This window comes from Suncus etruscus, chromosome 9 (genome assembly GCF_024139225.1).
Source record: "Suncus etruscus isolate mSunEtr1 chromosome 9, mSunEtr1.pri.cur, whole genome shotgun sequence".
Lineage (NCBI taxonomy): Eukaryota > Metazoa > Chordata > Mammalia > Eulipotyphla > Soricidae > Suncus > Suncus etruscus.
This window is the reverse complement of record NC_064856.1, coordinates 27143368-27160627: the sequence shown is the minus strand read 5'-3', so window position 1 is coordinate 27160627 and position 17260 is coordinate 27143368. Positions and strand designations below refer to the sequence as shown.

General features: G+C 56.0%; 1 protein-coding gene and 1 non-coding gene across 2 annotated transcripts; both read left to right on the top strand.

The window, feature by feature from the left end:
- The first annotated feature begins 200 nt into the window (after positions 1–200).
- ZNF335 (zinc finger protein 335) lies at positions 201–17062 on the top strand. Its single transcript, XM_049779131.1, has 28 exons — positions 201–311; positions 1019–1269; positions 1894–2134; positions 2825–2902; positions 3078–3383; positions 3464–3601; positions 3787–3936; positions 5198–5450; positions 5529–5706; positions 6659–6771; positions 7646–7664; positions 7772–7888; positions 7965–8041; positions 8130–8290; positions 8820–9052; positions 9659–9752; positions 10004–10098; positions 13717–13976; positions 14686–14797; positions 14876–15250; positions 15360–15502; positions 15586–15740; positions 15821–15912; positions 15989–16066; positions 16212–16295; positions 16365–16430; positions 16501–16582; positions 16667–17062. Exons 2-28 carry the CDS (start codon positions 1069–1071, stop codon positions 16792–16794), a joined length of 4029 nt encoding a protein of 1342 aa, XP_049635088.1. The 5' UTR covers positions 201–311; positions 1019–1068; the 3' UTR covers positions 16795–17062.
- Positions 7324–7459, top strand: LOC126019238 (small nucleolar RNA SNORA72). Its single transcript, XR_007498977.1, has one exon. It is a non-coding gene; the product is annotated as a small nucleolar RNA SNORA72 (small nucleolar RNA).
- Positions 17063–17260: the final 198 nt, after the last annotated feature.

Sequence of the window (17260 nt, the reverse complement as noted above, 5' to 3'; positions counted from 1 at the left end):
CCAGCGATGACGTCACACCTCACCTATGTAACGTTCCGCCGCAGAGGAAAGTAGTCCCCGGCCCAGAGCGAACCCCACTGCTGCAAACGGGCGGTCTGTACAACTCCATTCTCTCTCCGGACTCGCTAGGGTTTCGCGGCCTCGGGGAGAGATCTCCCGGCCCACCAGGGGACCCCGACTTCCTCCAGCGGGTCGGCGCCGAAAGTAGTTCCGGTCGAGGTAGACCGATGGACCCTTCCGCCACGAGAGCCAGAGGATGGCGACCTCGTCGATGCCGGAGTCGGAGAGGAACGCGGCTACGGAAGCATCGAGTGAGTGTCGGGTAGAAGCAGGTCTCCCCCCCCACCTCCGGATCCGGGTGTGAAATGAAGCGGCCACGATGCCGGGGGATTTCGGGGCCGCGGTCGTCCCGGGCCGGCGGGGCTGTCCGAATCGAACAGGGGCCCCGGGGTCTCAGGCCCTTTAGTCGCTCTCGCAGTTGCCTGAGCGGAAACCGGCACCGCCGCAAGATGGCGTCGGGCCTGGAGCGCAGGCAGCGCCGGGGACAGCCCCGAGCCCGTCAGGCCCCGAGCCCGTCGCTGTCGGCCCCCTCCTAAGGCGAACCGGAGGGGGGGGGACGCGAGCCGCTGACCCCGGGGGCCTCGGGCTCTACCACTACCCCGCGTCCGGGGGGCGCTGGGGAGGTGGATCCAGAGGACTGAGCCACTGTCCTAGACGGGGGCCTTCAGTGCGAACCGCTCTGTTGGAGCCCTGCGAGGGAGGGAGGACTCTGCAAAGGGTCGAGGCTCCTGGCCCTCGATCACCCCACCCGCCGTCCGCCCTAACCCCCCCCCCCAGTGTTGATTGAAGGCCCCGAGCCTGGGAGCCCAGGCTTTCTGCAAAGCTCCGCCCCCATCGGAGGAGACTCAGTTTTTGCATCTGCAAAATGGGCACACGGGCTCAGCTAGGCACGCCGCGGTTGCAGGGCCTCGGGGGTAGGCCCACGACCCGTACCAGCCCCCGTCACCTCTTCTCACAGAGTGAAGGCCCCAGACTCTGCTCCCCTCTGCCAGGCGTCCCCCCAAGCCCATGGAGGAGAACGAAGTGGAGAGCAGCAGTGACGCAGCCCCGGGACCTGGCAGGCCCGAAGAGCCGTCTGAGAGTGGCCTGGACGTGGGCACCTCGGAAGCCGTGTCGGCCGACAGCAGCGACACGGCCAGCGCCCCAGGTCCAGCAGAAGCAGACGACTCCGGCGTGGGCCAGAGCTCCGACCTCGGCAACAGCTCTCTGGTATGGATTAAGCAGGCTAACCCACGCGAGTGGAGGCAGACATGCAAGTGGCAGTGCAAGGCATTAACTTATTTCTCTAAGACTCATTTTTGCTATCTGCTGTCAGCCAGGCACCAGTATCAGGGCCCTGGCATGGCTTTTCTTCCAGAAAGTTGATACTTCAGGTCCTGACACCCTTTACAGACCTAGAGCAGGCTTCAGACCTAAACTATGGACCCCAGCTTCTCACTCTCGAGACCCAGGTGTTTTCATTAATTTTCCTTGGGAGACTTCTTTGAACTTAAGTCTTCGCCTCTGAGGATGAAGCAGTATCCTGGGTAGAGGGGTCACAGCCCAATGGTAGGGGAGGCTTCTCCGAGAAGTCAGCCATGGTGCCAGCCAATCAGAAGACACTGAAGGCCCCTTTGATTCAAAATTCCACTGAGCACCTCCTGGATGTACTCCAGAGTAGGGGATGTGTGGCCCCTTCCTTGGAACTTGCTCTTGGGGGGCTTCTGTGACTAGAGGGCTGAGGGTTGGGTAACTCCATTCACCTTGGCCTCACTTTGAGATGAGATGATCGAGCCAGTATATGGCCGCCTGCTCTGCCCCCTCCCTGACTTCTCTCTTGTTTCCTTCTCCCAGGCGGAGGTATCCGAGAGCAGTTCAAGCACAGATCTCCGGCCCCATGGCTACCTCCCTGATTCATCTTCTGTGTCCCGTGGCCCCGAAGCCAGGGTGACCGCTGGCCCTCCAGCCCTAGTACATTCTAGTGTGCTTCCCGATCCCAGCATGCTGATAGCAGACTGCACAGCTTCATCATCGGACTTGGGCTCAGCCATTGACAAGATCATTGAGTCCACCATTGGACCTGACCTCATTCAGAGTGAGTTGAGTAGAGGACTGGAGTCATCCCCTCCAGGGGACCCTTCAGGGTCAGCTGGACCACAGGCTACACCCCAGCTAGCATGAGTGGGCAAATAACTGACCACTCTGGCTCTGGGACCTGGAAGCAATAAATCTTAGTGGTAGGTGGTGGGAGACTTGAGTGCATAGCCCCTGCCAAGTGAAAAATGCTCAGTGACAGAGAACTGGTAAGCTTGCCTCTGCCCTGGGCTTTTCTAATCACCCGTATGCAGCGACTCTTTTAGTCTTCCCCCAGAAATGCCCAGAGACTGATATATTCCTCACACAGATGAGGATCTGTGACCAGAGATATATAGGGATTTGCCCTCTGACGCCAGCAAATGATGGGCAGGAGCTCAGACAGTCAGTCCAGGCTCAGGATTTCCTACCCCTGCTCTGGTACTAATGAGACACCTCATAGCTCAGCACCAAGACAGCCAGGTGGCTGAGAGAGCTAGCCCGAACAGTGGTCTACAGTACAAGGCTGGGTTGTGGGGAGCTCAGAGAGAAGAAGAAGGGCTCTCCAGCTCAGTGTCATAGGTGAGGCCCTGAGTGGCTGTGGCAGCCTTGAGAGTGACCAGAATAAAGCTTTGGAGATGTGGAAAGTCGTACAGGTGAGCCAGAATGCGGGTAGGGAGGACAACTGGCAGATCTCCCCCTCTCCACTCAGGCTGTATCACTGTGACCAGCGCTGAAGATGGTGGTGCAGAGACCACACAGTACCTCATCCTGCAGGGCCCAGACGATGGTAAGTTCACTGTGGGTAGGGGTGGCCACATGCCAGAAGTTCCTTGTCCTTTCTCGCTGAGGCCACAGTGCCTATTCTCATGGCCTGGGTGCTAGAGTCCCTGGGCCTGCCTTAGGGGTTGGGGATTCGGTAGCTCCCAACCTATTTCTTCCTCTGTTCCCTTACCTGTCCCCAGGTGCGCCCATGGCATCGCCCATGTCTAGCTCCACCCTGGTTCACAGCCTGGCCACCATTGAGGCTCTGGCTGATGGCCCCACCTCTACCTCCACATGCCTGGAGCCCCCTGAGGATGTGCGGGCTGGGCATGGCTCCCTGGCTCAGTTGCCACCAAGCTCTGATGCTGAGGAGCTGGATCTGCAGAGCCTGGAGGCCATGATGGAGGTGGTGGTGGTGCAGCAGTTCAAGTGCAAGATGTGCCAGTACCGGAGTAGCACCAAGACCACGCTGCTGCGCCACATGAGGGAACGGCACTTCCGCCCCGGTGCGTCCTCCCTGCGGGCTTTACAGGCAGGGCAGGGTGGGGAGCTGAGCCCAGGCCTGGTAAACTCATTCTTCCAACAGCGGCGGTGGCAGCTGCAGTTGTTAAAAAGGGGCGTCTGCGCAAGTGGGGCACCTCAGCCAAAGCCCAGGAGGAGGAGAACCCGGAGGACGAAGACGACGATGACATCATGGATGCTGGTGCCATTGATGACCTAGAGGGTAGGCTCCGAGGCTCCTGGCCTGCTAGCCCCCTCCTTTGGCCCGCAGGAGCACCTCAAGAGGACTTTCTGGAGGAGACCGTGGGGTGGAAGTGGGTTGGCCTTATCCTGGGGGGCTGAGCAAAATGTCAGGGCCAGGAAGGCAGCCCCAGCACTAATAATGCATCTCTTTCTACTTTCCCACAGAGGACAGTGACTATAATCCAGCAGAGGATGAGCCCCGGGGCCGGCAGCTACGGCCTCAGCGCCCCACTCCCAGCAGCACACCAAGACCCCGAAGGAGACCTGGCCGCCCCCGGAAGGTGCCTCGGCTGGAAGCCTCAGACCTCCCCAATGGTGAGCCATATACTCAGGAAGGGCAGGCCTCTAGGTCAAGGGGAAACACAACACCTCCGCACACACTTCGCCTCCCCCAGGTCACGTTTGAGAAACCAAGCCTCGGGCTTGGTGACAAGGCTTTGCCATGCTTAATTGTGGTCCAGGGAATTTGTGCCTGGGTAACTGAATCAGTCTACCAGTGCTTCAGTGACAACAGCCTTGGGGCCTCATACTGTCACTATTGTGTGTCTGCCAGGCACTGGCTTTCCACATTCTAGGCTGGGTAAAGGCAGGACTCATGAAGGGTGGAATGAGCCGCTGCCACCATTAGGGTTGTTTTAAGGCTTCACTATGCCCAAGAGGTACACAAGTGGCTGGTTCTGCACATGTAGTTGTTGGGCCTCCTTTTTTTTGGGGGGGGGGGCCCACACCCGGTGGTGCTCAGGGGTTACTCCTGGCTGTCTGCTCAGAAATCGCTTCTGGCAGGCACGGGGGACCAAATGGGACACCGGGACTCGAACCAACCACCTTTGGTCCTGGATCTGCTGCTTGCAAGGCAAATGCCGCTGTGCTATCTCTCCGGGCCCTGGGCCTCCTTTTTTAACATCACACGACTAAAATCACCGTGTATGTGAGGTGTGTGGATGCAAAGTGGGCACATGTAACTTGGCTGTAAACAGCTAAACATACCTGCTAAGATGGCTACAACACCAGCCTTGTCCGCATCACTTTTTGGTTTCTAGAATATTGGAGTGTCTAAGTGGGTAGGACTTTCATAATTCATGGTGGCCGTTTGTATGTGTTGGGGTTGCTGTTGTGGGGATCTGACCCAACTGTCTCACATCTACTTGGCTGCTGAGCACTCTCCAAACTGTTGAAGGGGTTTATATGAGTACAACCTGTGATCTATCCCTGTACCTTTGGTCAGACCTCCCAGAGGACTGCCACAGCTGCCTGTGCTGCCCACACCCAAGTCTTCTGAGGCACTGGAGACCTTTGTGGGGGTTGACCAGAGGCGGGGGAGTGGCTCTGCCTGATGAGGCTACAAGTCTAGGGAGGACTTGGCTGGCCTCCAATACCCTAGACCTCTGGTTACTGTGCAGACTCATACCAGTAAGCATGTGTTGGGAAAGTGTCTTAGCTGCAGAGGTGCCCATGCTGCTCATCATCTGGCCCATAGCCAAATGCAGTGGGGCCCCCTGGCTCTAGGAGTGGGGGTACTGGCAGCCCCTGGTGCCCCCCCTTTCAGAGCCTCTCTGTGATATGCCCATCTTGCCAGGTACGGACAAAGGGCCTGTTGTGAGTTCCCAGAGCCCACAAAGCCCAGCGGAGCTACAGGACCCCGATGCACCCAGTTCATCTGGCCCAGGACACCTGGTGGTCCCAGGCCAGACCTCTCAGGCCCCCGTTGAACCTGGTGTGAGCCAGTCAGAGACCGAGAGTGCCACCCTAGCATGCCAGGAAGAGCCTGACATGCCACCCCGCCGTCGAGGGCGGCCCTCCCGACGCTTCCTAGGCAAGAAATACCGCAAGTAGGTGGAGCAGAGTTGGGAGCTTGGAGGACAGCCTTCCAACTCCGGCCCAGCCAGACACCCCTGATCTCCCGGCAGGTACTACTACAAGTCCCCCAAGCCCCTGCTGAGGCCCTTCCTGTGCCGTATCTGCGGCTCCCGCTTCCTGTCCCATGAGGACTTGCGCTTCCACGTCAACTCGCATGAGGCTGGGGACCCCCAACTCTTCAAGTGTCTGCAGTGCAGCTACCGTTCCCGCCGCTGGTCTTCGCTCAAGGTATGTGGTAGAAGCCTCTGGGGGAAAGGGCAGGAACCCTGTGGGCACTAAAGGAGGGTGGTGCTCATGGGCAGGACTGGACTCCTGTCTGGGTTGCTGGAACACAACACTGGAGCTGGGAAGAGGCTGCCCCAGCCTGTGGGAGGCATCTTTAGGGAACAGTTCAACCACTTGCAAGAGAGCTGGGTTTTTCCAGTTCAGTTAGGAAATTTCCCAGCAGTGGGGCAGTCACAAGTTTCCAGAAAGAGTTTCCTTTATCTTATCTATATTGTGGTGGTCCTTACCTGGTAGTGCTCAGGGGCCAAAGCAGGCAAGGACCTTACCTGCTGTACTCTCTGACCTCTAGAACGGGGCACCTTTTACTTATATACCCAAAGTATTGTGTGGGGTTGTCCACCTTTTCTGGAAACTTCCCAGTACTGGAACATGGTGCTCATCATATGAAGCACATGCTTTGCTGCTCACTGCCTCCCTGTCCCAGGTCAGCCCATCTTATCCAGTGCTCATGCCTGCAGGGCACCCCAGTTCTCAGGCATGTGGGGAAGGCCAGCTGCATCTAGAGCAGCAGGCTGGCCTGGTTGAAGGAAGTGTGAGAGTCAGTCACAATTGCAGCTCCAAGGCCCCCTGTGCAGTGCCCACTTCTCCCAGCCAGTAACTCTGGGCCTGAATGCTGAGTCCTGGAGCCCTGGTAGAGGAGGTGGCCCTGAGGAAGGGGAGTGGGCCCAGTGATCCTGAGGAAGAGCCTGGGAATGGGGAGCTCGATGCAGCCACACTGTGGGCAAGTTGTTTAACTCAGAGCCTGTTTCTATTTCTGCCCAATAGTGAGTTGGCCCTGTGAGGTCATGTTCACAGGCCTTCATCCTACCATCCACGCCTAGGCTAGGGCACGGGTTGGCATGGGGTAAGCATGGGGGAGGCTCGGTCCCAGTATTCAGACCTGTTGCTCCCACAGGAACATATGTTCAACCACGTGGGTAGCAAGCCTTACAAGTGTGATGAGTGCAGCTACACCAGCGTATACCGGAAGGACGTCATCCGGCATGCAGCTGTGCACAACCGGGACCGGTCAGTGAATGCGGGGTGTGGGGTGAAGTGGGGGCACCTGACTCCCTTTCACTGGGCTTTAGAATCAGATGAGCAGGGCCTGTCTCCTCAGCCTTGAGGAAGGAACAGGGATCCTCCTGAAAGAAGGTCATTATTGTGGGGACAGAGGTTGACCATGTCCCTTCAGGGGCTCAGTGAGTGATTGAGAGGGCCTAGACTCTCGGCTCCTGTTCCTCACTCTCTGAGAGACTAGCATTGGACAGGGTGAAAAGTTGATGTTCCTGTGCTCTGTATAGCCCCTAACCCTGGTCCCACTGCTATATTAAGGAGCCCCTTTCTTGGAGAGGTGGGGGGAGGGCTGTAAACAGCCAGGAGGACAACAGCTCTCAGGTTGTATTTGGGTGAGCTGATTCTCTAAATGTTGGCAAGGTTTCTGTGGAAAAGGGGGGCAGTCCTCTGTGAGATTAGGGACACCGGGCTGAACCAGGGATGCCTTGGCTCTTTCCTTCTCAGGACCTTTGGTGTATGGCTGAGCCAAAGTCATGTGCCAAGACCAGAATAATCATTCACTGTCTGCGAATATTCTCGCTGTTCTGATTTTGTCATAATCAGGACAGGCTAAACATTCGCTATATTAAGACCATGCATGTGTCCCCAGGCCTAGTTCTTTACTCACCTAGGTCTGGTCTTAGAAATGTTGGTGATAAGTTTAAAAAAAATTTTTTAATTGAAAAAATAATGTGTTCACTGTGTACCTGCAGCATTTTCCCTAGACTGCCAACCTACCTGGGAAATCTGGCCCAGAAAAAGGAAGCTTGAATGGGGATTAGGGGTGTTCAGAGTTGAGGCAGGGCTGGGGAAAGGGGTGGTTTGATACTTGTGTCTTTCTCCACAGGAAGAAGAAACCAGATCCTGTAAGTCTGGGGCATAGCCTGGCGGGTGGGACAAAGGCAGCTTTCGTGTGGCTGTTTGGGCAGGCCCCTCTGCCCCTTCTCCATGCATAGAGCATGTCCCTCTACAGATCCCCAAGCTGAGCTCCTTCCCCTGCCCCGTGTGCGGCCGTGTATACCCCATGCAGAAGAGGCTCACACAGCACATGAAGACACACAGCACTGAGAAACCCCACATGTGTGACAAGGTGGCTAGGGTGGGGCTGGACTGGGTGGGCTGAGGCCGAGGCAAGGCCCCTGTGTCACCTACCTCCCCTTTCCCAGTGTGGAAAGTCCTTTAAGAAGCGCTACACCTTCAAGATGCACCTGCTTACGCATATCCAGGCTGTTGCCAACCGCAGGTACGGCTTAACATAGGCCTGGAGGGTGGTGCCCGCCCCAGCTCCACCTTCTGGACCCCACCACTGAGCTGCCTCTGACCACCTCCAGGTTCAAGTGCGAATTCTGTGAGTTTGTGTGTGAGGACAAGAAGGCACTGCTGAACCACCAACTCTCCCATGTCAGTGACAAGCCCTTTAAGTGCAGTTTCTGTGCTTACCGCACCTTCCGAGAGGACTTCCTGCTGTCCCATGTGGCCGTGAAGCACACAGGTTGGGCCTGCCTGGCTCGGGGCCCATCCTCACCAGTCCTGGCAGCGGGGGCTGCAGGATTCTCATCTCAGGAGTCCCCTGTAACAAGAATCTGGCAGGGGGGTCACTCTAACCTCCACCTGGGAACCCAATCCACCACTGTGTGGCCTCTCAGGATCCCTCAGCCATGGGGTGTGGAGCGGAAGTGCTCACTTGCTGAAAGATGGCAATGAAGCCTGGGTGTGCACTGAACCACTGTATGGGTTGAAAGCTTGTGCTCTGTGGCAGGGAAAGGCGCTTCCTTCTCTTCCTGGGTACCCTGCCTTGGCAGGCCCACTGGGAAAGACAGAAAGCAAACCAGGGGCCCCAGGTATGCTTCCTCCTCCAGGGGAGCATGTGGCCATGTGGCCTAAGGCTTATAGCAGGGAGAGCACTGGCCTGGTGCGTTGCTGGCCCATTGTGTGCATGAACTGCTGGGAGAGGTGCCTGGTCTGGGAACACCTGTGGGAATTGTGGTCCAGTACCAGCATCCCTCTGTACCTGCCTACAGGAGCCAAGCCCTTTGCCTGTGAGTTTTGCCACTTCAGCACCCGCCACAAGAAGAACCTGCGCCTGCATGTGCGCTGCCGGCATGCCAGCAGCTTTGAAGAATGGGGACGGCGTCACCCCGAGGAGCCCCCCTCTCGCCGTCGCCCCTTCTTCTCCCTGCAGCAGATTGAGGAATTGAAGCAACAGCACAGCACAGCGCCCGAACCACCCCCCAGCTCCCCAGGACCATCTGAAGTAAGTTTGGCTGGGGCCAGGGTGATCAGGGCACTGATGTTCATCTTTCTCTGCCATTCCCTCCCGCCCCCAGTCAGGGCTCACCCTTCTTGGTCTGGTTCCAGCCCTCCTAAGCTTGTGCCTTGGTTGGCTGCCTCATGGTACAGCATAACTCCAGGAGCTTCAGCTTTCTTAGCTATGTCTCAGGCAAAAAAAAAAAAAAAAATAGAGTAAGGGTCAGGTGAAGGAAAAAATGGTTATCTTATATCTATCCATTTTCTTTGTGGGCTTTGCCAGAGGCTTGGCTTAGCCATCTGGATCACTTTTCACAGTTACCAGGAGGTTAAGAAAGAGGCCTGTGGCAGAAATGTTGCTCACTGCCCATGCCTGCCTCTGTGCTAAAAGAGCCCCAGGTGGGCGGGCGAGCGGGTCGGGCCTGGGGTTCTGCTCTGTTGCTGGCTGGCTGCGCTGGTCCTGGACCACTTGTGTCTCTGAGCCTCTGTCAGCTCTTCTCTAGCACGGCACTGGCATTGTCTTGAATATGAGGCTGAGAGGTACACTGGGGACTTGGTTCCTGGCACTTGAGTCCAGATGGTGCCCTCAGTCGTGGCCATATTCCCTCCCTAGGCCCCCCTAGAGGCAGTCCCTTTCCAGTCATCAGAGACATCCCAGCTGCTGTGCTCAGACTCCCTGGGTGGTGCCACTGTCATCTACCAGCAAGGTAACATGTGGATGGGCTCAGGGCATGTATGGGGGGACTAAGAGTGGGGAACAGGTAGGCTCAGGGCTCCTGAGCCATCGAAGGCTGGGGAGAGGGAGAGTTTGGGGCCTGTGTGGGGGCCTAAGACTGGGGAGAGGGTGGCCTTAAGGTGCCTGAGGGAACAGAGGCTGGGGCAAAGTGGGCTCAGGGTCCATGTGGAGGGTCTAAGGCCAGTCTCCAGCCCTTTGTGAAGCTCAGGCCCCTCCACTCAGGAGCTGAGGAGTCCACTGCAATGGCCACACAGACCGCCCTGGACCTGCTGCTGAACATGAGTGCCCAGAGGGAGCTGGCGGGCACTGCCTTGCAGGTGAGAGAGACAGATACAGATATGTGCCTGAAAATCTGGGGGTTCCCCACCCTTTCCCCTTTGTCAGAGTCCCAGGGCTCAGCCCTGCTGAATACCACTATTCCTGGCAGCTCCATGACTCCTAATTTCCTCTCAGCCCACAGAGGCTCCTTTGGCATCACAGGCTCTGAACGGCTCCATTTGCCTGGTGTCCTGGTGACCTCCTCCCACACACCCCTCCTGTCCCCACACCTGAGGTGTCACTCTAACACACCCTCACCATCTTTATTCCGCTCCTCCCCAGAAGTAGAGCGTTTATTTCACCTCTGGCTGTCCAGCCTGAGAAGATGTAGTGAATATGAGAGACTTTTCCAGAACTGGAGCTGCTCCTGGGGGCTGGGCTCAGAGAACTGGGAAAGGCTATGGTGCTTGGGTGTAAAGTGGTAGCAAGCATCCATCTTTTTTGGGCCATAACCAGTGACGCTCAAGGGTTACTCCTGGCTATGCACTCAAATCATTCCTGGCTTGGGGGAACCATATGGGACGTCAGGGGATCGAACCAGGGGTCCATCCTGGGTCAGCCGCATGCAAGGCAAATGTCCTACTACTGTGCCACTGCTCTGGCCTCAACCATCTGCCCTTATTGTTTTTCTCCTTGGTATTATCCCTGGAAAGGCCTTTGCCAGTACCACTGTAAGACTTTATCATCATCACTTGTGTTTTCTTCTGGGAGTTTCTTTTCTTATGCTTAAAATTTTTTTGGTTCCTGGAATTTCTCTTTAGTGTACATGGGAAGGTAGGTGCAAACTCAGCAGCCATCACAGCTGTGTTTCAATTGTTCCAAATGGCTCACCTTTATTTGGAGGTTTCCATATGTGCAGGAATCTTAAAAAAATCAAGTCTTGTGTGCGATGGGGGGAGGAAACGACAAAAACATAAAATATCTTGAAAAGTGTCCTAGGGCAGGGCTTCTCTTATACTGTTTCCACTACCAACTCCTTTTTGCCTGAGAAATTTTCTTTTTTTCTTTTTGGTTTTGGGCCACATCCAACAGTACTCGAGGTCTCTGTGCTCAGGAATCAGTCCTGGTAGGCTTGAGGGGACTTATGGAATGCCAAGGATCAGCATGAGCAAGGCATGCACCACACTCATTGTACTATCACTCTGGCCCCCAAACATTTTATTTTTATTGAGAACATTTTAATGAAATGGGAAAATTAAGGCTTACTCTTGGCTCTGCTCAAGAGTCACTCCTGAGGGTGGTGTCAGATAGTATATTCAATGGTTGGCAAGCTGCGGCTCTTTACACTTTTTAATGTGGCTCTTCTGTGTGCCGGGCGGCCGCTCCAGGAGTCAGGACTCTGCTCCTTAGCACTGACAAAGGCTAGGAGCAGCTCCTGGAGTGGCCACCCAGCACACAGAAGAGCCGCATGCGGCTCACGGCTTGCTGACCACTGGTTTGATCCTATGACTCAACTTTTGTGCTTTCTCTGGTCCCTTGCCTGAGAAATTTTCATGCAGTCCTCATTGTATAGCTATATAAAAGTGGATATTTTGCTCAGACATTAATACTAAATCAATATCCTAAAGCATTGGCTTAAAGCATATTTCTAGGGGGTGAAGTAATAGCATAGCAGGTAGGATATTTGCCTTGCATGCAGCCAACCTGGGTTTGATTCTTGGCATTCCCTATGGTCCCTGAGCCTGTCAGGAGAGATTACTGAGTGCAGAGCCAGGAGTAACCCCTGATGCTCCTGGATGTGGCCCAAAAGGGGGGGGGGTTTTTGAAGAGATAGCATGGAGGTAAGGCGCTTGCCTTACATGCAGAAGGATGGCAGTTCGAATCCCGGCATCCCATATGGTCCCCTGAGTGCTGCCAGGTGTGGACCCCCCCCCCAAAAAAAGGGGGGGGCAAATTTCTTTTTTTTTACCTTTATTTATTTATTTATTTATTTTAAATTACTTTATTTATTTTTAATTTATTTAAACACCTTAATTACATACATGATTGTGTTTGGGTTTCAGTCATGTAAAGAACACCACCCATCACCAGTGCAACATTCCCATCACCAATGTCCCAAGTCTCCCTCCTCCCCACCCGACCCCTGCCTGTACTCTAGACAGGCTCTCCATTTTCCTCATACATTCTCGTTATTAGGACAAATGAGGCAAATTTCTAAGGAGTTGTGGCCTGCATATTGGGTGGACCCACGATGGTAGAAAGAACTAATAATAGGGGCTGGAGAGATAGCATGGAGGTAAGGTGTTTGCCTTTCATGCAGAAGGTCATCAGTTCAAATCCCAGCGTCCCATATGGTCCCCCGTGCCTGCCAGGAGCAATTTCTGAGTATGGAGCCAGGAATAACCCCTGAGCACTGCCGGGTGTGACCCAAAAACAAAAAAACAAAACAAAAAAAAAAAAAAAGAAAGAACTAATAATAGACACGAGGGCCCCTAACAGATAGTCAGATCTATCAAGCCTTCTTGTTCCTGAAATGCTACTCAGGGCAGGGCCCACCTGCCTTTCCTTCACTCAGAAATCCAGCTGGCACACAGTACCACCCATGGCTAGCACTCCTGTGCTCAGCCTAGGGCCAGTTTCTCAGTAACTCCAGGCAGCTCAGGCAAAGTCTGACAAATATCCAAGCATGTGCTTAGTGTTTAAACAGCATCACCCTAGGGTTGGAGTGGTAGCCCAGTGGGTAGTACACTTACCTTGCTTGCACGCAACCAACATCAGTTTGATCCTCAGCACCTCTTATGGTCTCCCAGCCCTGTCAGGAGTGATCCCTGAGCACTGCTGAGTATGGTCCAAAACCAAGTTAATAATCAGATGCCATCAGACTAGAAGTGGAGTTGGCAGGGTCATAGGTGAGGCGCCTCCTGGGAAGGTAGGACTGGTTTGTGCAGGCGCCCCCAAGGTGGTTCCTCCAGCCTCAGCTGCTATCACTTGGCCTCTAGAGGCTTAATTAGCAGTTAGAGGTTAGCTATGTGTATGAACGTCTGTGAAGTTCACGCTTGTGGTTGCCAACACACTTCTGGCACCTGAGTCCGCTTCTCCGTACTCTCTCCTGGACTCTGAACCAGCCACCCTCCTTTCTTCTCCCCAGGAAGCTGTGACCCATCGCCCACCTCTGCCCTCTGCCCTTCGTAGGGTGGGCAGTTTTGCTGTGACTTTAGCATCTTAGTCAGTCATGATTAGATCCTAAAAATACACATTTGCATTTTCTTCAGAAATAGAAATTTATTTGTTTAAATTTTATTCTTTACCCATCATTAGTAAAGTCAAATTCCAACCTGTTGTTTCCCCTAAATGGCTGCTGTAGCTCTTCCCCAATGACGGAGTGGCAAGCGTGCGTGTGTGTGTGTGTGTGTGTGTGTGTGTGTGTGTGTGTGTGTGTGTGCGTGTGTGTGCTCGCGCGCGCGCATACGTGAGAGAGAAGATTCACCCAATCTTTACCCATACAACCTGCTGCAGCTGGGATTTGGGAAGCTGTGTGGGTTTTAGGCCTAGCTAGTGGCTGGAGTCATGTCAGTGGGAATGGGAGGATAGTGGGTCTTCTAGAACACAGAGAATTGGCCAGTGCTAAGGCTGAGCGGGACCTCAAGCCCCAGAACATCATGCCGGTGCCCTTGCAGGTGGCTGTGGTGAAGTCAGAGAACATGAGCACAGAGTTGGCATCCTCTGGCGGGCAGCCATCTTCGGCAGGTGCTCCCCAACAAGTGGTAACGCTGCACGTGACAGAGCCCGGGGGAAGCGTGGCAGCTGAGAGCCAACTGGTTGCTCCTGACCTGCAGCAGATCACCCTGACTCCAGGAGCATTCAGTGGAGCCGGCTATAGTGTCATCACAGCACCCCCGATGGAGGAGAGTACTTCTACTCCTGGCACCCCGTACAGGTGAGCCATTAGTGAGCCCACACCTGGCACTGAGGAACTGGCTATAGGGACGCGTACTTGGCTGGCAGCTGCTTATTGTCCCAGCTGGTTCATCATGGCCTAGCAACTTGCAGTGCAGCACCCTTCTAGGAAGGTTTTTCCTTTCCTCTGATTTCCAATTTTGGACCACAACTGGCCGTGCTCAGGGAACCGTATAGTGCTGGACATGGAATCGAGGGCTCCCATGTGTTCTGTCCACCTGGGAAGACAAGCCTGGGATGCAGCCCAAGATATTTCATTGGATGGCCCTGTAGGTGCTGCTCGGGGCAAACTCAAGCTACTTCTGGGCAACAGACCTGGCCACCAGCAGCTGAGAGCTTGTCCAGTTGGCAGCAGTCACTTTTGCTGACCATCCTCTGTCTTGTATTGTGGAAGTTGCTACATCCCTGATAGTCTGGGGAGCTCTGAATCCAGAGACACCATTCCAGGTTCCCAGGAGCCCCGTTTCCTGGGCTCTGGTGTGCAGGCCCCTGTCAGCCGTCTGTGCACTGAGGGAGCTAAACTTACCACTCAGCATGGGACCCCTCACTGGATCACCTGAGACACTGGTGTGAAGGGCAGAACCACTACTGGCTCCACAGGCCTGTGATTGCCTCTTGGGGTATGGGACTCCGGGCGTGCTCAGATTCACCCAGAATCCTACTTTACCCTACCCGTCTCTTGTCCTTAGTGAGGAGCATCCTGGGGAGGCAGCCCAGGCGGTGGTAGTGAGCGAGCCTGTGAAGGACACTGGCACCCACTTCATCATGACAGCTGATGGCACCCAGCTGCACCACATAGAGGTGAGGCTTGGGGTCCCTCCCACACCCACTCTTACCCATCCCCTCCTCTCAGTGTCTCCTGCTTCCCTGTCTTCACAGCTGACTCCAGATGGCTCCATCTCCTTCCCCACCTCAGACACCCTGGCCTCTGGGGCCAAGTGGCCCCTGATTCAGCCCACGGCACTGCCCAGAGACAGCACCGAGTCCCCATCTCCATCTAGGACCCAACAGTTGGGGGGTGCCCAGAGCTCTGCCTCCCCGCCTCCTGCAGCCGGCAGAACCCTGGGCCTGGCTGTCCCCCCTTCTCCACCCTCAGCAGCTACAGCCTCATCTAAGAAGTTTTCCTGTAAGATCTGTGCAGAGGCCTTTGCGGGCCGGGCAGAAATGGAGAGTCACAAGCGGGCCCATGCAGGGCCTAGTGCCTTCAAGTGCCCTGACTGCCCTTTCAGTGCCTGCCAGTGGCCAGAGGTCCGGGTAGGTGCTGACCCTCTGGTGCTGGCCCTCCTGCAGGCGGTGTGTATTCATATGCATGGTGTGTGTTGAGGGACAGGGACTGTAGTGGACCTGACGCAGCCCTTTCCAGGCACACATGGCGCTACATGCGAGCCTACGGCCCCACCAGTGTGGCCAGTGCAGCTTTGCATCCAAAAACAAAAAGGACCTACGGCGGCATATGTTGACCCACACCAACGAGAAGCCTTTTGCCTGCCACCTCTGTGGACAGCGGTGAGGCATGAGGCCAGGGCCACAGGCCGAAGGGCACAAGTGGGGAGGGGCTGCACGCCTGAACCACTTTCCTTTTCTCTCAGCTTCAACCGGAATGGGCACCTCAAGTTTCACATCCAGCGGCTGCACAGCCCTGATGGGAGGAAGACGGGAACACCCCCATCCCGGGCCCCTGCCCAGACCCCCACGCAGACCATCATCCTCAACAGTGATGAGGAGGCCCTGGCCACTCTTCACAGTGAGCCAACTGAGGGAAGGGGTTGCTGGGGTCTTCCGGGGTTCCATAGGACCCAGCGAACTTCTTTCTTTCCCTGTCAGCCACCCTTCAGTCCAGTCATGGGGTGCTGGGCCCAGAACAGCTCCAGCAGGAACACATCATCGTGGCCCAGGAGCAGACAGTGACCAATCAGGTGAGAGCCTGCGGTGCAGGGGCGGGGCGGAGGCGGGGCTGAGAGCTCGGAGGCTGGAGCTGGCCTGGCCCTGCAGGAAGAAGCCACCTATATCCAAGAGATCACCACGGCAGATGGCCAGACCGTGCAGCACCTGGTGACCTCAGACAACCAGGTGAGCTGTGCCTGCTTTCCTGCTTCACCCCAGGCCCTAAGGGGTCAGAATCACGTTTGCACCTCCCACTGGTGGCAGGTGGGGGCAGGGTGTCCTGTCTTCCTGGCTGAGCCCCAGCATCTGCCTGCTCCCCACCCTGTTGCAGGTACAGTACATCATTTCCCAGGACGGAGTCCAGCACCTGATCCCCCAGGAGTACGTCGTAGTTCCCGAGGGTCATCACATCCAGGTAGGGCTGGGTTGGAGGTGGGGAGGGGATGTGGGGAGGGCTCGGCTTCAGGACTTGGCTTCCTCCCAGGTCCAGGAGGGCCAGATCACACATATCCAGTATGAACAGGGAGCCCCATTTCTGCAGGAGTCCCAGGTAAGCCCCCCAGTGATCAGGGAGCTGGGCTGATTCCCAGGGTCCCCCTCTCATAAGTGTCTCCCTCTAGATCCAGTATGTGCCTGTGTCACCAGGCCAGCAGATCGTCACGCAGGCCCAGCTTGAGGCTGCAGCACACTCAGCCGTCACAGGTATGGCGTGTTGGGCTGCAGGGGCCCGGGGCACAGGTCAGCTCCGGGGTCCCCAGCTCACCATCCTTTCCCCTCCCCTGGCAGCAGTGGCTGATGCTGCCATGGCCCAGGCCCAGGGCCTCTTTGGCCCTGAGGAGACAGTGCCTGAACATATCCAGCAGCTGCAGCACCAGGGCATCGAGTACGACGTCATCACCCTGACCGATGACTGAGCCCCAGGTCCAGCACAGACCATGGAATTTGGGCCCAGCCCTGTGGGAGTGGGGGCCCCTAGGACAGCTCCCATTTATCCAGGGTGCTCAGTTCAAGACAGCTGACCTCCTATCTCCCTGAAGAGCTGGTCCTGTGCTGCCAGGTCCAAGGGGCCAGCCATCGGCTCCTGCCCAGACATGCTGGGGGGCGCAGCCTGCAGGCGGGCTTTGGAAGAGATTTATTTTTGTTTGGATGGACCTTCAGTCTCAATAAAGGGCCTGGAGTCCAGCTCTGGCCAGCTTACTGCTTCCCCTTTGCCACATCCCAAATCAGGCAGGGTATGGGAGCAGAGGTGCCACAAAAGGGGAAAGGTACCATCTGGCCCCCACATCTTGCCATCTCTGTATGACAGCCTGGAGCTCGGGACAGGCCTGATGCAGGAAGAATGGTGCTTGCTGAGATCCTCCTGGGCTTCAGAAGGTGGGT

Bases quoted from the DNA above. Each gene is read 5' to 3' on its own strand.
- ZNF335 (XM_049779131.1), top strand. From the start codon at position 1,069: ATGGAGGAGAACGAAGTGGAGAGCAGCAGTGACGCAGCCCCGGGACCT. The intron at 14,798-14,875 runs GTGAGGCTTGGG...CTGTCTTCACAG, and splicing joins CCCAGCTGCACCACATAGAG to CTGACTCCAGATGGCTCCAT. The intron at 16,067-16,211 runs GTGAGCTGTGCC...ACCCTGTTGCAG, and splicing joins TGGTGACCTCAGACAACCAG to GTACAGTACATCATTTCCCA.